Source organism: Odocoileus virginianus, chromosome 3, assembly GCF_023699985.2.
Source record: "Odocoileus virginianus isolate 20LAN1187 ecotype Illinois chromosome 3, Ovbor_1.2, whole genome shotgun sequence".
NCBI lineage: Eukaryota > Metazoa > Chordata > Mammalia > Artiodactyla > Cervidae > Odocoileus > Odocoileus virginianus.
This window is the reverse complement of record NC_069676.1, coordinates 20,148,124-20,175,696: the sequence shown is the minus strand read 5'-3', so window position 1 is coordinate 20,175,696 and position 27,573 is coordinate 20,148,124. Positions and strand designations below refer to the sequence as shown.

At 53.0% G+C, this 27,573-nt stretch overlaps 1 protein-coding gene across 6 annotated transcripts in view; it reads right to left on the bottom strand.

The window, feature by feature from the left end:
• Positions 1-27,573, bottom strand: part of ACSL6 (acyl-CoA synthetase long chain family member 6) — a 64,268-nt gene that overhangs the window by 28,414 nt on the left and 8,281 nt on the right. For 5 of the 6 annotated variants that reach the window (XM_020906946.2, XM_020906944.2, XM_020906947.2 and 2 more), the window contains 9 exons: positions 17,623-17,843; positions 14,728-14,842; positions 13,988-14,052; positions 13,613-13,714; positions 12,996-13,095; positions 12,222-12,400; positions 11,236-11,268; positions 9,936-9,987; positions 156-229 (listed from right to left, as the gene is read on the bottom strand). In XM_020906946.2, coding sequence (XP_020762605.1) covers positions 156-229; positions 9,936-9,987; positions 11,236-11,268; positions 12,222-12,400; positions 12,996-13,095; positions 13,613-13,714; positions 13,988-14,052; positions 14,728-14,842; positions 17,623-17,843 — 941 coding nt within the window. The remainder of the gene's footprint in view (positions 1-155; positions 230-9,935; positions 9,988-11,235; positions 11,269-12,221; positions 12,401-12,995; positions 13,096-13,612; positions 13,715-13,987; positions 14,053-14,727; positions 14,843-17,622; positions 17,844-27,573) is intronic. The other variant, XM_070465060.1, reaches the window with a different exon arrangement.

Sequence of the window (27,573 nt, the reverse complement as noted above, 5' to 3'; positions counted from 1 at the left end):
AAAGTGGGATTGCTCTAATGAAAACAGAAACTCCTGCCTGGGAAAGGCAGCCTAGATTATATCAGGGGAAAAAAAAAGAAAGCACAAAAAAAGCCTCTGAGGGCTTGAGAGTGACCTTGAGAGTAAACCTGCATTAGAAAATCTACTTTATTCACCTCTGTCACTTTCAGAAAGCCTGAGAAATCAGCCACCACGTTCCCATGGGTGAGCATCGCACCTTTTGGGTTCCCTGAAAGGAGAGAGCAAGAAGGAAAATTAGTTGGAAGCTCATCGGCCACTCCTCGAGAAGAGCGCCCGAGTCGTCAGCCCCAGACACCCAGTGCTGTCCATGCAAACCTCTGGCCTTCGTCCACAGCCACCATCAGAGTCCCACGCAGATGAATGCTGTGAAGGACCATCATTTTGCAGACACCTGAAGCTCACCCACCTTGAGGCTCCCAGCTGCTTGATCCCACAGGAGGCAGGTGATGCAGCTGCACCCCTCGAGGTGGGGTGCCTCGAGGCCTGACGGGCTGGCCTGTGCCTTCCCTTCTGCCTTCCTCAGGGAGCACAGGCTCTTGGCCCCCAGTCTCCTTAGGCATATCCCCAGTAATCCATGCTGCTCTCTAGGCCAGTGCTGTCCCAGTCTCCAGCTGCCAACTGTGCTGGCAGAGGACTTCCTCGCTGTAACTGACACCTGGAAAGGCCCCAGTCCAGGCCAGGCTGGAGGCCCGGACTGCTGGGAGAGCCCTCCCACCTTCTCACTGGCAGAGCCGGGACATGGATGTTCTTGGGCTGTCTTGACACGACCTTCCACTGCTGCACCTGAGGAAGCCCGGGGCTGCTAGGACGGCCCAGAGGCCAGGTGGGGACAGAAGACACAGCAGGCTGTGGAGGGAGGCCATTGGTTACCACGTCCTGTCAGGGTGGACACACACTGCTGGTGCTCCTGGACAGACCTGACCAGGCTCGAATCCTGGCCTTGCCTCTCACTGCCAGCATAACACTAGCAGGTTGTTTTCCCCTTCTCAGTTTCCTAACCTGTAAAATGGGGCTTTGTCTAAGTTCTGAGGACCTAGCCAGGTACAAAAAATATTAAATTACAAGTTTCCACTGAGGCAGGAGATACATGATCTGTTAAACTCCAAAAGTGATGGGTCAGACCACATGCAGAATTTACCCCCAAAATACCAAATAAGCCAAAATGTTAACTTTGCAACCCTCACCCAGAAAAGAGGTAGTAAAAGGGCTGAGTTGAGGTTAAGAGAGTATTGCAGTAAATGCCACTGAACTGTTCACTTTAAAAAGGTTAATTTTATGTTATGCGAATTTCACTTCAATAAGAGAGAGAGAGAATATAAATGAATGAGGGAGAATTTGTGAGGATCTCTTCGGAGAGCTGTTGAGTCCTACAGCTCATCAAAAGGGAAGGAATGACGGGTCCTCTCTCCCAACTCCAATCTGAAACCCAAGCTAACTCAGGCCCTAAGGAGACTATTTGAAAAGCACAATCATATTCCCTACAGCTCGGGGTTCCCAATAAGAAAGGTGAAGAAGGCTGTGGCTGAAAATCAAATAATAAATCCCAGAAACTGAACACAGAGTCTACAGAAGGAACATCAGGTGGAGATGGGAATGGTGTCTTAAAAAGGACTCTTACCTGAAGGCCAGTACCCACCCTCAGATCAGAGGGAGCGGCAAAGTATACACCAGAGACAGAAGCGGATGTGAAGCGGGAGCAGACAACCAAAGGAGGGCACTGCCTGCTTCACAGACCTCCTAAAAGTGTCCATGAGACAACAGACGCAATTGTAAACATCTGTCCAAAGTCATTCTCCCTCCCTACTTCCCTCTGGTGGGAGAGGGCAGAAACCTTCATCAGCCAGTGGAGGAGGGGGAGGACCACCAGAGAGGAAGGCGTGATCTCATACGTTCCCCACCCAGCCTGCAGCCAGCCCTGGCCTGGGTAGGGAAGTCTCAATGAAGTGGACACTGTCAGGGAACGTTTGACGGGAGGATTCCTACGTGCTGTCTCTCATGAGTCCTTTGTCCCTCTTCAAGCGGAACAGCACGCTGCTCCCAGGGACTGAGGTCGTTGTGTGAGGCAGGCTTGGGTCTCCTTTAGTAAACATTCTCTTTAAGACAAAACTGCTTAGTCCCCTTCCCCTTTCTTGAGATATGGATTGTCTCCTGACCTTGTGACTAACATTACTCCTTGTTTCCTTGGGAACCGTTGCAGTTTGTTTGGTTTGCTGAATTCTGTCATTCCCGAAAGAAGTTTCTCGTACTGCAGCCGGTATATACTCATAGAAAAATCATTAAAGCACCTTTGTTCCATTAGACCTTAGGTCCCCGGATCTTTTTCTCTCTCTCTCTCTCTTTTACTTTCTGATCGCCAACTCCGTACCATCAAGGTTCCGGTCCATTAAAGGACCCCAGTAAATGTGGCCAAAGAACAGGGACACTGGTATACGTGCTATATCGGGTGGAGTGACTCATGGACATATTGAGGTCTGTAAATACTAAGGCTTGGGTTAAAAGGCTGGCCAGCCCCATTATTTTTCTCACCACTTCTTTACATTTCAGGGACTTTTCAGGGACTTCTGGTTTCACGCCAATGAATAGAGGCTTGCCTTCAAACAGTAGTTGAACATAATCCTTAGTTTCCTCATAAATGCAGTTTTGACTTATAAATATGGGTCCGGGTCAAAGAAAATGTTAAATGAGCAGCCAAACAAGGAAAAACTATTCCAATTGATCTCTAGCCCCTATGCGCTCTTATTAAGGCTGTAATTCTGCCATTTAAAGGTATATTCTAGCCCTTCAATATTCAGCAACAGACAAAACACTTATTATAAACATATAAATTAAATGATTAAACTTTACAAAAGGCTCAATTAAAACATTACAAAATATCTCAAAATTTTCTTGCTAGCCCTGCCCTGGCTGCTCCAAATGCTTCTCCTCTGCCAACAGTCGCAACTCCAAAAGTCTCTTTGTTGGAACCTAATGAAAAGTTACATTAATTTTTAAGCTAGACTAGAAGCTGCTATTTCCCATACTGTAATCGGAGAAGAAACCAAAAAAAAGCTAGAGAAATTACTTGCTTATGAGAATGCATATCAGAAATGTCAAAGAGCTATAGCTGCAATTTGTCAGACTAGGATTATTATTGATTATATAAAGGCTTGTCACAATCTAGGATCAAAAACTTAAAAGATGCAAATACTAGCTGAAACAATGCTACAACCTTTAAAAAGAGAAATGAAGGATGCTTTACATGTGGAGATAAAAACCGTTTAAAAAGGACTGCCCTAAGAAGGCTAATAAAAAGCCTCCAAAAATTTGCCCTTGCTGCCACAGAGGAATGCACTGGGCCAAAGACAGTAAATTTAAATTTGATACTGAAGGAAAACCTATTCCAAGAAACTCCAAAGAGGGGACCTGGGAGGTCCATTAAAGGACCCCAACAGACACATTCATATTTTGGACCGACACTTGTAATTCTGAACTAAGATTGAGTTTGTGACTTACAATGCCCAAGGGACTGACCTGAGAGGGACCAGAAAAGGCATGGATGCCTAAGTTTTATCCAGGGGCAGACAAAGAGCTATCCCCACCAAGCAATTGTAAAAGAACAGATAGAGACAAAAATAAAGTTGCTCTCATAATTAGACTCTGTGAGGCTCACCCTATTGGTGACCAGTTTGTCAATAATGGCATCACCTCTGTCTGACCAAGATGTGGTGTGTTTTAACATGTGATCGGGCACCTACATCCATCTTGCAAATCACAGAGGTGATTTTGGGGACATAGAAAGTTACAGGATTGAAAAAAAAATAGCTTCTAATAGGTAGCTGTTAAAATACCCTCCTTTTGAAAATAAGATCCATGCACTTTGTTTTACTGCTTCTCTTTCTTTCATCCCAGCATCTTTCCTCAAACCCAGGCCCTTATTGAGAAATTTCCCTGAATTGTCTCCTATATACAGGTCCCAGAAGAGTCCCTGAACCCACAAACTATTCTGAGAATATCATCTAGAAGTTTTCACCTGTGGATTCCCAAATTCTGGATTTTTTCTAAGGAACACCCCCAAAATACCAAGTATGAAATCAGAATTGTCACAAAACATGGTACTATGCTACACAGCTTTAGACCTCCTAGACTGGGTAACTTGCTCACATCTAATATAACCTCAGTGGAGAGTTTGAGAATTTCAAGAGAAATTTGTCTTCATTGATGAAAAACATCTAAAGCCTCCATTCACTGCAGGCCAGAATACACACAATGGTAGCAGTTATTCAATTCTGCTTAGTTGGACATGCCCTTTTCCTCTTCAACATGATAATAAAAGCTTACAGCTTTAAGAAACAATTGTTTTCTTGTAGATACAAATGAAATTTTACAAACTTCCAGTGAGTTGCAGAACTTTTAAATATTCCAAGAAATGCTCCAATTATTTCCTCAAGTCCTTTCTAGATGTGGCCCCAGAGGATAAAGGAGAGGTGAACACTGACAACAAATCCTGGGAGAAGACTCCAAGGTCTGAGTTGGGAGGTGAGAGGTGAGCCTTTGAAAAGGCTCTGCTTGCTTCTCTGATTCAGGACAAGGACACACCCCCGGTAGCGTTTGTTTTAAACGTGATATGGAAATGTTTCCAACTTGCTCACATGGAGGAACAGGCTAAGCATTCCCAGCTAGACCTATGTGCAATCAAAGTTGCAAAATCACGCCCTCTGGTTCTCTCCTTTCCTGGTGCAACATCAGTGACAACGGGGGCTACCCAGGCCCTCACATCTTGGCAGAATGAGACCTGTGGCCCATTTCCCACCTTCTACTTATAAACTCACCATCCTTGCACTTCATTTTCTCTCTAGCTGCTGAAGGAAGAAAACTCTCTGAGTTTCAGATTCTGCAAACAGCATTTTGGCTTTAGCCAGTGCTCCTGGGTGGGCCACTCATGGCTGGTGAGCAGAAGGGCATTTCACTGGGTGAAGATCTGCCCTGGATGGATGTTGGTCCTGAGATGGGGCAGCTGTGGGGTGAAGCTGAGCTCACGGTCTCTCCTCTAGGAATGGATGGGAGAAGGACTGGGAGGTCCTCTGGCTCTTTTTTTTCTGCTTTCTCACAAAGGTGGGTTACGAAAGATACCAGTGACAGAAGTGCTTTAGAAGTTGTAAAATGCAGATAAGAGTGTTCATCTCCCTGCTAAAGGTTTCCAAATCTTTTTAAGAATTGAGTCTTACTTTCATCAAGCCCATAGCCACCGATTTTTTTAAAACATCAGACTCGAGGACTAGCAGGAATACAAATAATAACTGTTAACAGCAGGCCAATTACTGAGCACCAATGTGGGCATTGTGCTAGGCATTTCATAAATGGTAGCTCAGTTATTTCTTGGAACAAGTCTATGCTAAAGGTATCAGATGTATTCATTTCCTACACAAGGAAACTGAGGCTTAACAGAGCTTAAGAGACTCCCCTAAAGCACAAGTGCCATGAGGTAATCTTGGGCCTGTGGTCACACAAATTGTGAATGGGATGGTGCAAAAAGCATAAGTCAAGGTGAGTCTTTGCCCAGAGAGCCCACCCCTGAGCAGGCACAGCTGTAGGGCCGATGGGCACGTAATACACCAGGCTAAATGACAGGCTTCCCTGGGCATCCTCAGCTGGAATAGAGGCCTCCACCTCCTCAGCCTCCCAGCCCGGCTGCCACCACTGAGAGCTAACCTGGCATGCTGAGACCCTTTCCTGTGACTCCAGACACACAGTGCTCCCCAGCCTCCCCTCCCTCCCAAGCTGGACTCCAGGGTCCCTCACTCCAGCCACTCTCCCGCCAAGTCCTTCCGTCCCCAGGTGTCCCCTGGAGGGCCCCACTCAGGTAACCCCACCAGGTCAATCCAGCTGCCCACAGCTTCCACTCCCCCCACGGTGTGACCCCAGAGGCTCACGGTCTCCAGCCCAAGAGAGGTGTGTTCCTCACAGAAACTCACACGGCGCCACCTTAGACTCTGGTCCACTCACGACACATCTCACCCTCAGGCAGGACCCTGACTCCTCCACGGAGGAGGGCCTCCCAGAAGCCTTTCTTTCTCCTTTCGTCCCCCCAGGTAGGTATCCCTCTACAGGACTTAGAAGCCGGCTCTCTCCCCTGACCCAAAGCAGAGCTTTGGGGGCTTGCTCCACGGAGCTGACCTCCCTTTTGTCTCCGCTGGCTCTCTCCCAACTATTCAAAACACTTTCAGGTATTTCCGGGAAAACAACAAAAACTCTACCTTCCCTCAAGCCCACGGCTTCCACCAGCTGCCACTCTGTTCTCTGTCATCCCTTCACAGCTGATCTTTTTTTTTTTTTTTAAATAAACTCTCTGTTCCAGTATAACATACATATGGTAAAGTGCCCAAATACATACATAGTTCAGTAGATCTTTTTCAAAGTGAAAAAAATTATCCAGGTACTAGTTATCTGGGTACAAGTTATCCAGCCAACTAGTACCCAGATCAAGAAACAGAACATCACCAGCTTTCCACAGCAGCAGAATCCCAGAAGGCAACCACAATCCTTGACTTCTGAAACCAAAGAATACTTTACCGTGCTTTGTCATTTAATATAAAAGAAATCATACACTATTTTGTGTCTTTTTCTTTTCTTTAACTTGAGTTATGACTTCCTATGTGTAGATACACCATTCTGTTGCTGACAGGCATTTTAAATTGTTTCCAGATTTCAAGGTCTCAAGTTGCATTGCTGGGAACATTATGGAGCATGCCTTTTGGTGGCACAGCCACAGCTCTTGAAAGAATTGTCCACACTTGCTGAACTGACATCCTCCTCTCCCACCCACTCCTCAGTCCATCACCGTCAGCTTCTGCGCCCAGCGCTGCCCCCACCACACGAGCACCGTATTCTTGCGGCAGCATCGCATGGGCACAGCTCAGCCACCCGGCAATGCTGACAGCTTCTATCCTCCTCTGGCCTCTCGGGCTGCTTCTGCACAGCTTTGATTTGGAACTGTGACCCCCATCACTCCTCTCCTGTCGGGGGTCCCCGCCCCTGCAACCAGACCCCTCTTTTTCTCAGTCGACTCTTCCTCACAGAAACATTTTCTTTCTTGCTGCTGGTCCTCTCTGCACATGCTGTTTCCTCTGCTGAGAATGTCCATTCCCCTCTTCTCCTCCAGCCACCAGTCCTTCAAGACTCTGCTTAGACCTGGAGTTGTTTCCATCCTGCTGTGCTGACCTCTGGGTGGCCTAGCATTCCACGCACCCTGGGATGCAGGCCCTCAAGGCAGAGAACAGCCTCAGGACATGAGCCGTGAGCTCATGAGGGCAGGGCCGTGTCTTCTCCATCCCTGTGTCCTTGGCCTCTAACACTAGGTCTGATGTAAAGTGGTAACTGAGCTGAATGAATGAATCCATATACATCAGAAAAGGACTGCTAAAACCCCACAGACTAACAAGGACATGTTTTAAAAGATCACTGTATTTTCTTCTCTGGGAAGACAGTGTACATGAACCCATAAGGAAACATCTGCACTATCATTCATGGGGCCCAAGTCCCCAGATTAGGCTACGTTATACCCCCAGAGTATAAAAGAGTATCTTTCATTTGGGAAAAGCAGTTCGATTTCATCCAGCTAATACTTATTCTGAAATGAACAACCAACCACATGCCCACCCATTAGCCCTCCCTGAGTGCAGACAAACCTCAAGCTTTAATCTCCTCCAGGGCCTTCTTGGCCTGACTAGTGGCTCCAAAGCACTGGCTTATTCTGGGAATCTCCATAGATGTTTCCATCACACACCAAGAGAAAAATCTTCCCAGAATGATTCCACCAGAATCATGATTTCAAATGTCAGGTTCAGGCAGTATTTTCCATCTTTCCTCACTGAAAGAACAACATGGTTCTTGACAAAGCCAAGGCCAGGATGCTTATCATGGAAGGGAAGCTGTCTCCTCAGCTGTGGTGTGCTGGACAGGAGGACAGCTGTCAGAGACCCAGGACAGGCTCAGGCTGATGCCACAGAAGTCCAAGTGTGCGACCAGGTCGGGGGACACCAGGTAAGGGGCCTGCTCCCTCCCCCAGCTCCACCCTTGGCACCCACCGCAACTCTGGAGTGGGAGCTTTGGACACCAAATCAAGACCTGTTTTCTAGGCTCCATGTACTCTGTTTCCTCCATGTAGAGCTTGGGCAGGATGGCTCAGCTTCCAGTTGCGATTCCATGGTCTGTAAAAGCCCTGGACACCAGGCCTGTCCTCCACAGCTAGGCAACAGCATGTTTCTGCATCATGAAACATGTCTCTCTTCTTTTCCAGAGACAAGGGGGCAGCAGTTGTGACTAAGTGACTCATTTTTGTGACTAAGTGACTTAGTCACATAGTTGTGACTAAGTGATTCTGTGCTTCGAAGTCCAAGGACACTCTTGAACAGCAAGGATCCAAAGTTAAAGGCCAGAGTAGTGACCTGCTCCCAAATCCGGTGTGGAGGGACAGGTTATCAAAATTTCACACTGTGAAACTCTTCAATAAAAAGCAACATAAATCTGAAGGGCATATTTTAAAATTCTGGGTTGGCTCTGGATGTCAGTTCCTGGGGAGCAGAGGCTGTTATTTCTCTTCTGACAGAGTTTAGCAGTAAGGTGGAAATTCTCACACCCACTTGCGTGCGTGTGTGCTATGTCATTTCAGTCACATCTGACTCTTTGCGACCCTATGGACTGTAGCCCACCAGGCTCCTCTGTCCAGGGGATTCTCCAGTAAAGAATACTGGAGTGGGTTGCCGTGCCCTCCTCCAGAGGATCTTCCCAACCCAGGGATTGAAGCCGGGTCTCCTGCATTGCAGGTGGATACTTTACCGCTGAGCCATGGGGTAAATCCCCAAATCCACCTGAGTTAATGGCAAAACCCATTTTGATTCAATAAAGTCATACTTATCATGCTCCACCAACAAGGATAGTCCTGCCTATGGGACTGGTCAAGGATCTGCCAAATGCCTAGAGGTTGCATCTGGAGAAGGCGTGGGGAGCCCTAGTTGACTGCTCATCAAGAAATATCAACAAAGTGGGCCAGCCCTAGGTCTGGGGAAGAGGCTAGAAACTTCCTGCCCATTCCCGAGTTATCAGGTGAGGCAGAGAGGCAGCAGTGAGAAAAGCACTGGGCAGGGGTGGAGGGAGAAGAGGGCACAAGCCTTTTGTATCCACTGGCTGCTGGTATCCCTTGGACAGCCCCCACCCCGCCTGCCTTGCAGACTGTGCTGAAGTCTCAGGGGCACAGTGATAGGGTGGACAGGCCACTGAAGACTGCAAAATGCCATGCCTGTGGAACTGGTCCTCAAGCGTGTCCTGCCTCCACCAGGAAGCCTTCCTTGGCTGTTCCCGCCAACACTGATGCACATACTCCTCTGCCAGCACCAGGCATGCAGTGTGTTATTTCCTCTTCCTGACACCTTTGCTGTCAACACACCAGCCACAGATCATCTGCACTGCCCTCTAACACATCTTTCCCACCTCCTATTTGGCACTTTTGACCACCCAGGTGAGAAATTGGGGACAGTGGTAGCAGAGAGGTGCCCCGCCAGCAAGTGGTAGAGATGGGGCTCAAAACCACACTCTCCAACACCAAACTCCACACTCCTCCCCCAGTTGTGACACAAAGGCCAAGCAGCGGCAGGAAGCAGAGGGGTGAGAGCCCTGCCTCAGTCATGCATGACCCCGCTGCCTAGACCGCCTCTGGTCCCCACTCTGGGAAGTTTGTAGCCCCCACCCAGTCCTCCTAGTCCACACTGTCCAGCCGCCCCGCGCTGCCTTGTGTCGGCCGCTGGGAGCAGCAGGGAGGAGCCAGCGTCTGGAGCCAGGCTCAGCCCGCCCGGCAGAGGGTGCCAGAGAGCCCTCAGTCACCCTGTCCCGGGTGCCAGGGAAGGAGATGGCCTTGGCTGGTGAGCTAGAAGCTCACTTACCTGTCGTGCCGCTCGTGAAACACACAATGGAGAGGTCACTGGGTTTCGGGGGCTACAGAGGTGAGAAGAGGAGTGTGTCAGAGACCCAGCCGGGGTGGCCAGCCTGGACCCCTTCCCCGGCCAGCCCCTCTGTGCACGCCCTGCCCCACCTCATGTGTGTGTGCACGGTGTGAGGTGCAGGCACGTGCTGGCACACGTGTGTGGCCCTGCATGGGCAAGGGCCAGATGCAGGAAAGGTGAGCAGGCAAGTCCCCAGGAAAGAGGAGGAAAAGCCAAGGACACCTAACCAGGCAAGGACACAGATCTGTCTCACCCACCTCACACTTGCTCCTGCCACCTCCCCCACTTGTGCCCGAGTTGAATTCTAATGGGATTGCGCTGCAGTGGCCACACACAGGCCTTCGTCAAAGATCTCACCTTTCTAGGCAAGGTGACCCATTTCCTCCTTTCTTCCCACTTTTCCCCCAAATGTCTGGGTTTAGGCTTGGGAACAGAACATGGAGCCCAGAACTGAGCTGCCCGCTGTGTCAGTAAGATTGCTCTGCATCTGGCCCTTGCCCTGTGCATGTAGTCCTAGGGTCACCAGGAGGAGCCCACCATGACCACTCCCAGAAGAGGTGACAGGAGTTGAGACTGAAGGACAAGCTACATCTCTCCAGAGATGTGAGAGTGGGCATTCTGGGAGAGGAAACCAGCCTGGGCACAGACAGAGGTGCGAGAGACAGGGTATGCTGCTGGGTCAGAAAGGAGTTCTCTAAGGCTGGGGGTGGGGGTGGAGGGTGGCACAGTGTGTGGAGGTAGGAACACATCAGGGGCTACTGGGAAGGTAAGGGCCCTGGGAAGAGGGATGTAACCTGCTGCTGTCTGTGCATGAGAAGGCTTGCAGGGTGGTGAAGTGAGTGGGAAGAGCTGAGCTGCAGAGGGGGCTGGAGGTAAGAGGCCTGGTTAGAAAGCTCAAAGTCCGCAAGTGGCCCCTCCCAGAGGGTAGTGATCCTCCGGAGAGTTCACTACATTGAAAGGGAAAACATCAGGTCTCCCAAAGAAAAAGTTACTGGAGACCCAAGGGATTGGCTGCCCTTTTTCGTCCCTCCGGAACATCTGACCCCTGTTCCAGGTCCCTCTCTGGACCCTCACTCACAGAAGTCCTCAGCACCCAAGGGGACATTTCCTCAGTTGCTTATTAACACAGGGGTGCTACTCTGGCCTCTCTACCAAGCCTTGTACGTGCTGAGGAAGGTCTGTAAGGATGTGCCCTGGGCACCATTTTACTCAATCAAGACCTGCGGGAAAATGAGCTTACCACAGGATCGCAGTGATTCTGCTGGCCACAGTCCTGAAAGAGGAAAACATTGGTTTTAAATACTCAAAAGTTCTAATCAAAAAAAGATAAATAAACACAGTATGTCTCGACCCTGCACCAAACCCAGAGTCCAAGATTCCCAATCTACGGAATACAAAGATACACGCCCAGGCACTGGCCACCTCACATCACAGATAGGGGTCTGCAGCCTAGGAAGAGGCTAAAGCACTGTATACATGCGCAATGGGGAGATGGCCTGAGGGGCCCATGGTACATCAAGATGGAGTGGCTAGGTGGCCTGGGCCTCGTGCTAAGTGGTCAGGGCTGGAGGGGCAGATTGGGGCTGCCAGCTTAGGTGTGGCCCCTAGAACCATGGCAGGGCACAGGCATTCAAGAGCACACAGGGAAACAGGCAGAGAACTGGAAGGCCCACAGGCCTAGGACACAGTGGCTGTCAGCTGCTACTGAGTAAGGCCCGAGGCCCTGGAGGATGCCCTGTGTCACTCCGGCAGGTCACAGGCTGCCACCAGCCCAATGTCTCTGGGGAGGCCATGCAAAGGAAACCAGCTCTGCTGGCTGCTGGTGGCCTGGGAGACATCTACAAGAACCTCTTCAGGACTCCAGTTTACTACAGTCCTCCGACTCAGACAGGCTAGCCGTGAGCACTATTTCTCCTCAGAAATGAGGAGACTCCAGAGGCTGTGGGAGTAGCTCTGGGGCAAGCTGGCACTACCATCACCTACTGGTGCCTGGGTCATTAGCTGTGCCAACCAGCTGAGCCCGTATCAAAGAGGATGCCTGTGGGGACCAACTCTACTACCCACCACCAGCCCCTGTGAAGCCTCCCGTTTGAACCCTGGCACATGAAATACCCTGATGGCCTCAGACATCCATCCCAGGGTCGTAAGATGGGCAGATAACTAGCAGCTCTAGCTCAGGGGCCAACCAGCTGTGGCCCAGGAAACAGCCCAGAAGCAAAACCTCACCTCCACATCCTGCATGGACTTAATGACCACCCCGCACTCCTGCCCTCTGTCTTTCAGGGCCTCCTCGAATGGCTCCATGAGGATGATCAGCTTGAGCCCTGGCGTCTCCTTCCTCTCCACGTGCTCCAGGAGAACCACAGCTTTCTGAGGTTTATCCACGATCACGGTGCTGATGTCAGCTGTAGGGGTTGTCAGGGAGAGTCAGGCTGTGTGGGCAGAGGCTGTGACCGCGGGCAGCACAGGCCAGGTCGTAGAAGCATGGACTGTGTTTGCCACAAGACAAGCTTGTGTGTAAATGAACACATATGACAGGTCACATAGGACAGGTGTCCAGAGGAAAACTGCCCAGAGCCCGGATGCAGCCAAGGGCAGAAAACCAGGAAATCTCTTAGGAATGCTTGGAATCTGCCCTCAAGAGATTCCCTGGGGTAGATTCCAAACATTCCTTTTTCTCCATGTTCAGCCACCTGGTCTAAGATACTGATCACACCCCCAACACCTGCCCTAAGCTAAAGTGAACTCAGATGGTTGGCAGCCTATGTGGGGGGCTGGTGCGGAAGCTCCTTCTTGGCAGCCCTACCGTGTGGAAGGAGCCTTTAGGTAAAGTCCAACTGGGGACTCAGTAAGCCAATTCAAGGGCCAAAATGGAAGCCCCCAGTGTTCTCTGAGAATGGAGCAAAGTGTTTACTAGTGTCAGACAATCAGCATAAGCTGAAGGCTGGGAAGGGGAAGTGGGGCTGGCCACCAGGGACAGGAGGGGGCAGCTGGGCTCACCTGTGTTGATGATGTAGCGGACTGCCCCAGGGCCCAGGGTGTCATATAGAGGGACCACCACCATAGAGTATGTGTAACAGGCAAGCTCTGCGATGATCCACTGTGGAGAGAATCAGGGTGGGGGGCGGGGGAGCACAGAGCAGATAGCTGCAGGGCTGCACTGCCCTTAGGCCCAGGCAACCAGGGTGCTTGCCTGGGGCCCTGTGACAAGAGTGCTCTGTTCTGGCCCTGTGCACAAGCGAGGGACCCATGTAGCTAATGGGCTGTGCCTGCTCACCCACAGCCTTCTAGTCCACGCTTGCTCCAGGGAATCACAGGACTCCAAATTACCCCAGGCCCACCTCCGGGGTTTGTATGGGCTTCTTCCCCAGGTCCTTCCTCTCCCATGGCTCAGGGAGTCACTGTTTGTGCAGCTGGGTGGGGTGCGCATGGAGCTTGGCTGAAATGTCCACCCTTGATTAGGGGCAATGGCCAAGGGAGTGAAAGATGGCATGGATGAAGGATCTCCATTTTTCCTCTTGTCCCAGACCCTTCAGACAGTGGGAGCTGGGCTGTTCTATGGTACCCAATCCTGTATTCCACTGATGCCTCTAAAACCAGTTAAGGCTGATGCTCACCTCTGGTCGATTTTGTGCAAAAACGCCGATAAACTGATCAGTACATGGTTTACAATTGTGCTGGAGAAGTCCAGACCCTAGAAATTCAGCCCTGTCAGCCACCTGCACACAGACAACAGAGCGGTGATGGGAAAGCAAGGGTTCTTCAGCAGGGAAGGGAGAGGTGCAGGTGAGATTTCTACAGTCTGAGGGAGCTCCCCAACTCCCTACCCAGGTGTGTTGGAAGTCTTGCAAGGCTGCTGTCAGGAGTTTGACAGACAGGCCAGGCAAGGAAAAAGAAACCGAGACCCTCCAGCCCCAACCCACCCTCCCACCTCGCTCCAAGCGCCAGGTCTGTGTGGGTAGACAGGGTGGGGGCTGTCTTCTGTTACTCACCTCCTGGTAGGACAGCCACTGATAAGGCTGCTTAGGATTCCTGAAGCCAAGACAGGGTCCATTCCCTGCAGAGAGATAAGCAGACCTTGTGCAGGGAGGAGCGCAGGGTGGCAATGCCAGCTGCACCCGCTCAGCAGACACCTGGATGAACCTCCCGCCCCGGGAGGCGTCCATGGGCCAAGTGAACTGTTCCCCACCTGCCTGTCTAAACCTCCTGAAGTGCAAGAAGGCCTAAAGTACACAGGCATGGCATCTCCCCAGGGAGATCAGGGAGGCCCAGGAATGGGAGATGACACAGTGCCAGTTAGTCCCCTCATGACTTGTGTGATGCAGCCCCAGGAGGTCAGAGAGACCCGGGAGCCACTGGGCAGAGGTGGCGCTTTGCCTCTCTGTGACAACTCCCTTCACCCAGACATCCTGGAAGTTGGGATCGGAACCATGCCAGCCAGTAGCCTGGTAGTTCAAGGCTTACCAGGGGCTGCCAATGGGAGATAGGGAGTATGTGCTAAGAGATAGCTTAAGGTCAGCGGTTCCAGGACTGGACAAAAGCTGAGGTCAGCTGCTGGCCGCATTAGCAGTTACTTGTGTGACCGAGTGGCAGGAAGGCTAAAATGGCTTCTCTCCTCTGACCCTGGGCATGACTCACCCGCCATACCCCTGGAAATATGCCTACTCACTCCCACCCTTGCACCTTTTCAACCCCTGCCGGGACCCTTCCATACCCCCATGGCCCCTCTCACCTGAGATCCTAAGCCCACGGCGGAACACCTCGTACATGGTCCTGGCGTCATCATAGTAGTGGCTGAGCAGCTGCGGGCTGTCCCCTATTACGGACCGACGGGCCCCACCACTGTCCTACAAGCCAAGCACAGAACAGAGAGCCTGGCTGAGGCAGGCGGGGGCGTCAGGAAAGGGCACCGGGCCCTGCAGAGTGTGGATGCACACCTGGGCCACGTGGCTGGAACTGGGACACACTCTCAGCACACTCACACACATGGCCTACACACACCTGGGCTGGACACAGACAACCTCTACACACGTTCATGGGCACGTGGCTTGTGCACACTGGACCTGTACACATCCACACTCAAACAGGCGGCTCACGCCCATGGGTCCAGTATAGCGGTCTCCTACACATGCACACACAGCGGGTCAGCATACACCAACTGCCCATGATCTTTAGTTACTGTGCAGACACACCCATGGTTCACTCATGCAACAGTGGTGGGTGCTGGCTGCAGTCAAGCATCAGGATCAACCCACCAAGGTGTTGCTGCTATGCATGAAGGTTAAGAATCATGGCTGCCATCCATCACTCACATAACAGTGTGATTAATTTGAGAACCCGCTGAAGGTACTTTCCCAGGAAAAGAAGCCTAGAAGGCTGTGAAGGGACCAGCCCGGACCTTCGGTGAATCGAGTGGGAAGGTAGCAAACGCCACGTGTGCTGGGGCTAGGAAAAGAGCTGGGCTTCTCCTGCCTCTTCCCCTTCCTCATGCCACCCCTCTCCTCAGGCTCCCAAGCAAGAGACTGTGTGCCAGGGACAGAAAGGGCTCGCGTGGGCTGGTGTGTCAGAGCGTGGCTGCTGAGCTGGGTTTTAAAGGATACGAAGGGGTTTACTGGGCAGAATGAGGAACAAGGACTGGCAGTCTCACCAGTGGCAACGAGTGCAAATACTTGGGGCAGGAGGGCACCTGGGGCTGGAGGCAACTCATGACGCTCCAAGTGGTAAATGGAGGGGTCCAGAGAGGCAGCAGATCAAGGCAAGGAGCTTGAGCTTTAGGTGGAGGGCAATGGGGAGCTGGGAAGGATTTTAAGCCAGTAAGTCATGATCTGAATCGTCTCCTACCATGCAGCACACAGAGTAAATGCTACCTCTATGATCTGGATCTCTCTTACCTCTTTCATCTCACCTCCTACCACTCTCTCCTCGCCTCCTTCACTACAGTCGCTCCAGATTCCTGCACTCCCGGACGGTGAGGCAAGGGAGGGCACCACCCTCCCAGGAAGACAGGCCTTAGCTGTGCCCATGTCCTGTCCTCCCCGCCAGGCCCACAAGGGACTCACTCTCTGGCCCTCAACCTGACTGCATACAGATCACTGTCACCTCTAGCCCAGAAGCCCCAGGTGCCTCCCCACACATGGTCCCTGCAAAGTCACAGCAAAAATGGCCCTGTCTCTCCTGCTACTTAAAACCCCAAACAGATCCAGGCTGTCCACTCTGAGTCCCTCTCCAGTTCATGGGGCTTTGTCCTTGCTGGCCTTTCCTGGTGAGTTAATTCATCTTAGTGCTTCCTCTGCATCATCTCACCAAATCCTTACCATAGTTTTAGGAGGCAGGTTCTCTTTTTATTGCCCACTTGACACACGAGGAAACTGAGACTCAGAGAGTTTATTAAAAAAAAAAAAAAAAAACAACTGCCAAGGACCATAAGGCTAGGAAGAGGTATGGCTGGCCTGTGAATCCAGAGCTGCTGGTCACCACAGGCAACAAAGTTATATACCCACAGCCCTTCTCCACCTCCCAGCCACACCACATGAATCGCCACTTCCCAAAGCCACCAGGTCGCTGTCACACACCTGCACCTCTGCACACATTTCCAGAGCATTTTCTGGAAAAATGCTCTAAAGATCCCACTCCCATCTCAGCCTGTGCCCTCTCCCACCAGGCAAAACTCTGTCATGCTTATGATCAGTACCTACAAGATATACCGTCAAGAGCAAAAGCAAGGTGCTGCATGGTGTATGTGGTGTGTTATCATTTTAAAACATGGGCAGATGTCTACACGTTTGCTTGTGGACAACAGCTAACACAATTCTCAGGGGAAGAGAACTGGGAGGCAAGGGGGAAAACGTGGAAGCTTATCAGTCTATGTCCTTTGGTTGCTTTTGAACTGTGTGAATACACTAACTATTCAAAATAACTAAAAGAAGATCCTCTGGAGGAGGGCCTGGCAACCCACTCCAGTGTTCTTGCCTGGAGAATCCCATGGACAGAGGAGCCTGGCGGGCTACAGTCCACGGAGTCGCAATGAGTCAAATACGACTGAGTGACTAACACTTTTACTTTCAAAGTTTTTTAAAAAGGCAAAATAAATTCCATAAACTTAAGAAACAAATCTTACAGGTCCTTCTAGACTGAGCCTGGAACCCCTTGTCCAGGCTGGGCCGCTGTCCCTTCTTCCCTCAGTGGCTCTGCCTGTGAGTTGTGGGCTCTGGAAGGGCAGGGCCCTGCAGTCGGGCCCCTCTGGGTCCCAGCTCCAGACCAGGATTGGGCACACGGAGAATCTGGGAGGAAATTTACCCAGCACCCCCTTAAGAACATTCGTAGGGCTCCTACTGAGGCAACCATAAGCCAAGGCCCCCTCCCCAAGAAGCAGGCAAACCAGAGGGCCAGGGCAAGGGCCAAGGTCAGTCTCTGGCCGGGTTTCAGCTACTGGGAGAGGCAGAAGGAGTATCTGGTAGGAGAGCCTGTCCAGGGCCACTTCAGAGCTTCCTGGCTGGCTGCCCAGGAAAGAAACCAAGATTCTCTGGGCCATCGGAAGTCAAATAAGCCACAAGTTTGAGTTCTACCTTCAAGACGCCTGTCCCCTGCCCACTTCTTCCCACAGCCCAGCTGCTCACACACTGCTCACCTCCACCTCCTCTGACTGCATCAGGAGATTGCACGGTGGCTGTAAGGCCTTCGGTCGGTGAGTGAACCAGTAGGCGAGGATGGCAGCCAGCGCACCCATACTCACGAGGGTGGTGGCCGAGAGGCTGCGGAAAAACTGGCCCAAGTCGCCCAGCTCGGGCAGCCGCAGCATCCTCAGGATCTCCTGAGTCTGCATCTTCTCCAGAAGCGAGAGGAAGAACTCTGCGGGGAACGAGAGGCAGGTGAGGGAGGAGGCCTGGCAGGAGGCAAGGGAGGGGTGGTCTGGGGCCTCTCCTCCCACTTGAGCCAGAAGCCACACACTGATCCTGGCTGGGCCCTAAGCGAGGTGAGATGTACAGTCTCCTGGAGCAGCACAGCATATACTAGGAGTTGGAGGCCAGGAAGGACCCTTCCCGGTGATAGGCCAGAGAGCCCTTAGCAGCCATACCAGACAGTCGGACATCCGGCCCAGTTCTCCTGAGAAACATATGCTGGGGCCCTGGGCCACGCCTGACATGTGCTTCTGTATCTCCCAGGGCTAGAGCGTGCTCCGACAGCTCTGGAGTTAATGCCTCCGGAGCCCCAGAGCCTGGGTATACTGCCTCTTGTGTGTGGTCACAGCATCTTGCTTATCCTTGCTCCCGCGGTGTGGACTGCATGGAGGGGCAGCAGATGTGCCTGGCACCGTGCCCAGGATGAGTGGGGGTGAAGGGATGCAGACGCCTTTCACGCCACCTCAAAGCTGCCAGCACCCGGCTCTCACCCTGAGGGACACAGAGAAGGTGAAGGGGCAGAGCCCACAGACCAGCCCAGACAGATGTGAGGGTAGTGAACCGGAAGGCGAGGGTAGCGAACCGGAAGGCGAGGGTTCAGTGCATGACAAACAGAGGAGTCCCCTCAGGCCCACATTCTGGCCCACTGGGGGGCTCTCCTTGAAGAGAAGTTATAGCCAAAGGCCTGCCAGGGGCAGAGGTGATACTGGGGCCAACTTTCTGAGGAACGGCGGCACTCCCAAGAGCAGCCAGGCTGAGATGCGGACACGGCTCTCCAACCCCGGACTGCTGACCACTATGCACTGCGGCTCCGCACCACCACAGACCAAGAACCCAACGGCGGGAGGAAGAGGTGGCCCACCATTAACAACGGCCCTGAGCTGTGCTCCCTGGGATCCCATTGGCTAATGTTCAGAGGAAAAAGGAGGCGACAGAGGGGAGCGAGAGTTAAGCTGCTGGGAAGGAAAAGGAATGAAGGCTCAGAGAGAAGGGGTTCAGCAATTTGCTGGGTCCCTCCTACGGACCACAAGCATCCCTCATGACAATGCATGTGGTGGTCAGGGTGCCCGGATGGGATAAAGCATGCAGTCCAAGTGGACACTGTGGGCCTACTAAGGGCACATGGAAGATGCCCTAGGGTGGCCAGTGGAGGCTTTTCTGTGACAAGCGCTGGTGGCTTAATTTGGCTCAAAAAGGGAAGCCCCCAAGTGCTACCAGGTCCTCCTGTTAGCTGCTAAGTGAAGTAGTGCTGGCAAGACACGCACACGGCTAGCTGGGCTCAGGGGTCTGCACTCCGCCCAGGCCTGAGGAAGGCAGCGAGGGTGGGCCAGGTGCTGGACGCTCTACCCCCACAGGGGCCTTCCTGGTGTCACTGCCCACCTAGAGGGCCCAAAGCTAGGAGTGCTGTGTGTCACCTAAGGGTCTGCTGGCCCAGTGAGGGCTGCATGGGCTCCGGGCTGCCATGCACTGGCCCTTCACCCCCGTCTCTGGGGTGCATGACTGTTGTTTCCCTTCTTGGGAAAGAGTGAGAAAGGCCAGCAACAGCTACTCTGCAGCCACAGGATATGAGCCAAATAGCAAATGCTTGACCCTGAGGAGAGGAGAGAGCTGCTGAAACTCCAATAAATGGCATCTGTGCTGAACTGTAACATCACCATACCAAAGATGAGGTCAATGCTGTGCAAAGTCACTGCAGAGGAAGTGGGCAAAGCTCCAGAGTTCAAGTCCCTTCTCCTTCGCTTGTGAGCTATGCTAGGTTGAGCACACCTCACTTCTCTGGATCTCTCCTTCCCCATCTTTAAAATGGGGACAGTATCACTGAGGCATGTAAAGCTCCTCATCCTGGGTGTGGTGTAGCTAGAGGCATGATGGGACTAAAGAGATGGCTAGCAGTATGCTTGTCAGAACAAGGAGGCTGTTTAGCCCAGGCCGACATACACTGGACTCAGGTGTCCAAAACCAGGTACGCGGGCCCACAGGGGTTTATGCTCTACGGACAGCATGGCAGGCTATGTGAGCCCAGGTTACACTCATCAACCACCCACAGGGTCTGGGTGAGAGAAGCGATCCTCCACCTAGCCATAGCATCCTCACTGAGTCCCTGAGCCAGAAATCCAGTTTTACCAGCAGCCTGCTTGAGTTGGATCAGTTTTGGGGGCCACTCCACAGGAACAAATGACTGCTGGCAAACTGGTGAAATTAAGGTTCTGCATCAGCAAACCAGAGGACAGGCTATGGAACAAGGTAAATCCACTAAGGAAAATTGCTCTGGGGAGGACCCTGGGCAGGAGGCCAGTTGTTTTTCTTGGGAGATTTACTTCCTTAAGCTGCAAATAAGAGACTAAGTTACAACCAGGCCTGTCAGATAAAAAATGACTCACTACATAGTGGAAAATCTAGATATGTCCACTAGCTCCTTGGGTGAGTTCTGAGAGCTGAATGATGTTTCCTACAGCAGACTCAACTGACTCCATAGGCTGGGAAGCCAACGCTCAAGAAGTCCTGCCCAGCCCTGAGGTTCAACTATGCAGTCCCAAAAGTTTCAGAGAAAACCCTGGAAGTATGCCTTACTACCTCCAGTGTTCTTGCCTGGAGAATACCATGGACGGAGGGGCCTGGTGGGCTACGGTCTATGGGGTTGCAGAGAGTCAGACATGACTAAGCAACTAACATACACACACATGCCTTACCACCACCAGTCCCTGGCCCTTGGCAGTTCCTTGCAGGCCCCAGGCTGCAGCCAAATGTGGGCACTGGTTGTAATGCTGGGGCTGTCACAGAGCACAGAAAAGAATGACTAAGCCATCCATCCACTTACCCATCTACCCACCACTCACTCATCTAGCAGACCCTCATATGGCCCCACTCTGATCTAGTTCAGTGCTGGGCACAGGGCCAAGCCAGATGTGGGCCTGCCCACAGTCTCATCAGGGAGATCCAAAAAGTAATGGGCAGTGCTGTGAGGGCAGTTTGGGCTGTGATCAGACATAGGGCACCAGAAAAGATGCCCAACTCAGGTCCAGAGAGTAAGAGCAGACTTCCTACAGGAAGTAGCACTGATGCCGAGACTGAAGGATAAAGAGGAAAGGTGTCCCAAGCAAAGGAAAGCAAATATGCAAAGGCTGGAGCTGAGGGAGACCATGGAGCACTTAGCAAACTAAATATTATACCCAGGAAATGAAGTCTGGAGCCCATGAACTCTTGTACTAGGTTCAGGGCCACAAGTCTGAGGCTGGTTTCCCGGATGTGGGGAGCTTTCAGTCATCACCAAAGCACCACAGACCCCAGGAGAGGGAAGAATAGAACCTGTGTAAACTCCCTGAAATGTTGGTACACCCAGGAATCCATGCCTCCACACCGTACCGCTCGGTCCTCGACTCTTTATGAGGTGGAGACAGAGACTCCACCGAAGAAGTTACCTGCCGTTCACAGGCGCAGTAAGTGAGCAGGGGAGCCAGGACCTGAGCCCCAGATGACTCCAGCCTCTCCAACCACTGCCTTGTGTTGCACTGCCAGCCCAACTCTTGCCTACACTGTACCATCCACATCCACAACTCACGCTCTCCTTTGTGACAGTGCTAAACCCACAGAAAGGACTTCCCAGGAGGCACTGGCAGTAAAGAACCCCCCTGCCAATGCAGGCAGATGTAAGAGATGTGGCTTCAATCCCTGGGTTGGGAAGATCCCCTGGAGGAGGGCATGGCAACCCACTCCAGTATTCTTGCCTGGAGAATCCCATGGACAGAGGAGCCTGATAGGTTGAAGTCCATAGAGTCACAAACAGTCGGACACAACTGAAGTGACTCAGCATGCAAGCCCACAGAAAACCAGCTTCAGGCCTGGTCAGCAGAGTCCAAGCCCAGGTCGGAGGGTCAGTAGGGGGCAGCACATGACTACCAGAGCCTGTAAGCAGGGGACAAGCCAAGCAGACCAGTCACTTGCACTGCACCACGCACACACTACAGGTGGGCTCCCTCTTGGCCTCACATTATGAACTTGCCATTTTCCCACGGCTGGGTTCCCTTCGAGGAGGCCCACTTGCCTGGGACATTGGAGGGTGGTGGGAAAAGGGCTTGGCCACCCACTTCTCCCCAAGCTCCTACTCAGGGGCCCACCCTAAGGAGGCAACTCAAGTGACTGCAGGTCCTACAGTGCTAAGGCTGGGCCTGTGCCCTTCCTGGCTGGGCAGCGACCAGAGGGTGTCATTCCTGCAGGCTCACCGACCTCAGACAGTCGGGGGTGCTTTCACATGCCCTGAGAATGCTTCAGATGGGGACCCACAGGAGGGGAGAGCTGCAAATTCAGGTCCTCTAAGGACACGGGCCTCAGAGCCAGCCTGTGTCACCCGGCTTTTGGCTTGAGGCGGGGCCTGGGAGTCTGGTCTCATCTCATTACTTAACATGGCCTTGGCCTCTTCTGACTTCTGCTCCTTCTCTGTCAAGCTGGTGTAGGGCTTGGTGGTCCCTGGGGTCTGAGCCGTTGGTGCCTCATTCCCTGCCCCCTGGAGGCTCCCGTGGTTGCAGCAGCATTGGGCGTGGGTAGGGGGCGTGGGGGAGGGGGACAGCAGCACAGGGAATCAGCCGTGGTGTTGGTGTTGCCAAGAGAGCAGCTGTGTTTGTAAATATTCACCTGGCAAGGGTTCCCAGCCCTCAGCATCAGCGAGCCTCCTCTCCTTCAGCATATCCTATGCCTCCTTCTCCAGGTCAGAATACCAAGTGGTGGCACCAGGCCCCTCCTCACCCCCATGGCTGGTGCGGAGTGACAGACACAGCTGTTAAAACCCAGGAAAGAGAAAGAGCAGGAGGAAGGGGACCCTGGTCGGAAGCACTCTGACTTCAAGATGGTAGAGGCAGAGCCCCGGGGCCCATTTCCAGTGCAGATGGCCCTAATACCCGTGGCTCCACTCCAAGAGCCCTCTGCTGGTCCAGCTTCCTAACCCCACCCCAGCACTCTAGACTTCCATGATCTGGCAAGATGGCTCTGTCCAGACTACTTCCTAAACATCTCCCAAATCTGACCACTCCTTTCCACCCTGCTACCCCCCCCTCCCCTCCCCTGGCCTGGTCTGGTCCAGCCATCACCAAGTGCAGTACAGACTCCCACACCAGTCTCCCCACAGGCCACCCTACTCTGTGCAGTGTTTACACTGACACCAGAGTTATGTTCCTGATACACAACCATGACCAAATAGTGACCACTGCTCAAAAACTTTACCTGGCTCCTACCTGAGGACAAAACTTCGAAGTCAGCACCCTGGTACTGAGACCCTCCATGATCCTCAGATTCTTCCTTCCCCTTAGAAACACATTGGCTTCCCTCTGTATCTGCCTGGAGGCAGGTGGGGGGAGGGGGTCCATGCAATGGGTTTGTGTAAACCTCTGAGGGCTTCAGAAATGGGGGTGCACAAGGCAAGCCAGCAGATCATTAAAGCACCTCCTTAACTCCCAGTGAAGGGCTCTTAAATAGAATTAAACTCCCAGAGTCCAGAGCTCCTGCAAACAAGCCAGCGAAAAGGCCCATAGGAGACTTCTGGTGCTGGACTGACTGGGTCCAAGTCCTGACTCATACTGATAGCTGTATGACCTCAGACAAGTCACTTAGCCCCTGTGCCTCATCTCAAAAAATCTTGTGGACAGAGAATATAGCACCAGGTGCACTGAAAGGAAAATATTCAATAGACAGAAGTTAGCTCAAGCAATTACTCTGTCTCTGCCAGCTAAAAGGGCTCGAAGACAACCTGCAGAATGACATGCCTTCACACCCTACCTTTCCAGCAGGCTCCTGGCACTGGGGAGGCAGTGAGCTGGTCCCACCAGTACCAGTCTCCCTTTACAAAGGGTATGTGGGGCTTGGGGAGCACTTACCACATCTTGATCAAAACCCAAAAGTGGTGAAGGCCCTGCCCCAAGTCTGTCCTCCTGGGGACAGCTGATGGCAACAATGCCTGCTCTGAGAAGCCAGCTGATGGTGGGAGCTCTAGGAGTGGTGGCAGAGGCTCCCCGGCAGCTGTGGCAGTGGGTCTGCTAGGGGACGGGGCGCAGAACAGTGCTATGGGGAGCTGATGGCCCCTCAAGGCCCCCGCTGCTCCCCACCTCCAATCTGCACTGGCTCAGATCAGCTCAGAGGCGAGCAACCCAGCCTTAACCCCTACTCTGCCAGGTTGCAAAGAGCCTCAGATTATACCCCTCTGCTTCTCCCCACCTCCACCCTGTCTTCAGTTCTAGAGAGTGGTTTGTCAGAAGGGTTGCTTAAGGGCAAAGTCTTACACATCTATCTGTGGCCAGGCCCTCAGCCGTGGGCTGGGGACCTGCAGGAAGCATGAGTGGCGGGGGTGGTGGGAAACAGTGGAAGTGTGGGAGGGGACGCTTGCAGAGGGAAGCCTGCACCATCGCCCAGGAATCTCCTCCAGCTCCTTCCAGGGGCTGCCTCTACCCCCACCAGGTCACACCCAGTCTACTTCGGGGAGAGGAAAGAGATTAGGCACAGTCCCAAAAAAACGTTTGCTTAGAGACGTTCTGGGCAGTGGGGACACTCCAGACCAAATACCAGTACTGGCAGGTAAAAGATAATGGTTGAGCTTCCCCCAGCACAACAGCACACCAGCCCCTTCTCAAGGCCTGCCCTGAGATGCTTTCCCACTTTGCTGGTGGGGGAGGTGGGGCGGAGGAGTGGGGGGGGTGGCCACCCTGGAGCCAAAATCCACACCTTGGCCCGCTGAAACGAAAGCTGAGCCCCGAAACTCCCTCAACACCTCTGGCAGGCAGCCTGGGACAGTGAGGTCCCAGGATGTGCAGGGCCTCAATCCTGCAAGTTTTCTTCACTGGGGAAGGAGTGGGGGTAGGGATCAGCTACAGCCTTTTTTCACTCTTCCTTCCCAAGACAGGATGTGACAGGGCACAGAGCAGGCACACAGGGGCCACTGCCGGAGAGTAAAAGGCAGGTCTGGCCCAGAGGACCCACCGCACCACCCTCAAGCCCCACTCACACTCTTCCGAATCTTCCAGAACAGGGCCTTCCCAGGACCGTCCACCTCCTCAGGTCGCAGCACAGCACTCTGAACTCCCTCTTGAGAGCTCCGCGCTCAGCCTGCCTGGAAACTCTAGAGCCTGCGGGCCTTGCAACACCTTCCCTGGAGCTGATTCGGCTTCCCCTGCTAGCCCCACCGTTGGGGGCGGGCTGTGTGGAGAGCTTCCGGCCTCAGCAGCCCTTACCTGGAACCTGGCACAAGACTGTTTGGGCTCCCAGGCCCCAGCCTCTGGCAACCCCACCTGGAGGGAGCTCGAAAATGCACAAATGCCTGAGGACCCACCCTCAGCAGCCCAAAGCCCTTTTCTCTTCTTTCCAGGCGGGACTCTTACTTATCTAGGCACATTTTCAGAGATATCTTTAAGGTGAAAGCCTCCTTCAATGCTTCTCAGGGTAGCTTCTGGGGTAGAAAATTCAGTGGATGTAACCCAGGTCCTGGCTAACAGAAAACCACACAGGGTGCCAGGGGCGGGGAGTCCCAGCCCAGCAATGTTGCCCCAGAAAGCATGTGGCCCAGGCACCAGGTCAAGAGAAGCACAAACCTCACCATCCCACCTGCGTGGCCTGGTCTGTTGAGAGGAAGACACAACTCTCCCTCAGCCCAGCACCCTCCCCGTCCACACAGGCATTCGAGCTCTGTGCTGAGAGAGGGGCCGCCTTCCTCCTGGGTTTTAATTAGACTGACAGGACCACAGAGGATTGGGGCAGACGCAGGGCAGAGGGCCTCCCCGAGCTGGGAATTGCTAGGTGAGGCCCACTGCACGTTCCCCCACGAGAGACATGCCCAGGGTTCAGGGTTGCTGGGTTACAGAGTAGCTCACCTGCCTCACCTCCCTGAGGAGGCTGAGTGTAGTTCTGAAGGTTTAACTCAGACTCCTGACGTAGAAAGGCCTAATTAAAGGCTGGCTGTGCCCGACCGCTGCGCAAGGCCCCTGTCTCAATAGCCTGAACCCGCCTTGGACAGGCTTCCCTTCAGCAGTTCACTCGGAGGTGGCCCGTGTCACTTTCTGCTCTCCATCCTCAGCCCAGTACCTCTCAGGAATCTCACTCACCCTAAGCCCTGGTCAGGGAACATGGGCCCGCATTCCTGACAGCCACACCGGGAAGCCAGGCTCAAACAATACTTAATCAGACACTTAAAAATACAAATAGCCTTGAGCGCAGAGGAGCAAAGAGAAACACAGTGTCTTTTACGAGCTCTGAGATAAAAGTTGTCCTTACCAGGAATCAGACTGGACAAAAATTCTCAGAATGAGAAGGAGCAGCAGAAGTTAAGACAATGGCAATGTTCCCTTTAGCAGTATTTCCAGGGGACGATGACTAGGACTGACAGGGTGCGTGAGCCTTGGGCCTCACTGTCCTTCCTTCCACACCAGTTCCGGGGGCGGCAGACAGGGCAAGTGGCAAGGGACATGAGCGCTACACAGGCAGAGGATACACCCTGGCCAGGCCCCACCATGCAGGGAGCCAAGTTCTGTGGCTGCAACATGATCCTTTCCCCGCCCTGCCCCGCCCGTCCAGGTTAGGGCTACCAGAGCCCTGGCCTTGGGAGCAGTGATCCATTTCCTCACTGGCCCCAAGAGAGGACACACGGCAAACCCTACCAGTTCAAGCTCAGAAAGAGAACGTGGGCTGCTCCTGGCAGGGCCATGCTGTCCTGCTCTCAGAGCTCAACCGCCGGTGGCCAGGGTTACAGGTGGGACAGGATGTGACTCCCTCCAGCTATGGGGAAGTTCCTCGTAGGTGGGTTGAGGGTCCTGTTAAGAGGTGGTTGGGGTCACTGAAGTGAGGCGAGCAAAAGAGCAATGGACTCGCTTGCCTACTTCTTACGCAGGAGCAGCTTGGAGACATCCTGCTTGGGGTGAGAGTCGCAAGACAGAACCTAAAACACATCCTCAGTCAGGGACAGGGAACAAGAGATCAGGAGCAAGGTGGGAAGGAGAGTTCTGAGAAGGCAACAGAGTCCCAGAAAGAGGCCTGTAATGTGCGGGGACTCCTGGGAAGGAGGCATTGAGGCTGAGAAGACGGCACGTGGCTACTGAGAGAAAAAGACTATGATCTGCACTAAACATCACCCCGTGCTTTGTACATCGGCCACAGGCTGATGGCGCCCACCAGCTCGCCTGACCTGGCACCGCGGGGTTTGAGGATGCCAGAGTGTCCCAGGCAAGCCATGCCTCCAGATCCTAGCCAGAGGGACCACCACCGCGGCCAGGAGCCAACAAGGCGCCTATACCCACCCTTTCCGGGGTCACGGTTTATTTCACAGGAATGACAACGAGCAGAGAAAAGGGAGTTCTGCTTTTGGTTAAAGTTTTCTGGGACTCTGATAAACAGCTTAATCTTCTGGCTTCCTCATTCTTTGACCAAGTTCCTCTTGAGAACGGCACAAGGGCAAACAAATCTGAATCTCGCTCAGTTCAGCAGAAAGTCTGTGCTGGTCAGTGGGACCCTGCCACCTCCTGAATCGTCCCCTCCAGAGTGACTCAGGGCCATGCAGAGGCTTCTGCCTTCCACTGCCCTCTAGTCACCAAAACCTGTTGTTGGCTGGGGAGAGCTGGTGGCGTCCACAGAGTTAAGGCAGCCCAGCCCACAGCTAGTCAGGGAGGACTGAGAACTCAGGCCTCCTTTTCAAGGCCAGGATGAATGGGGGA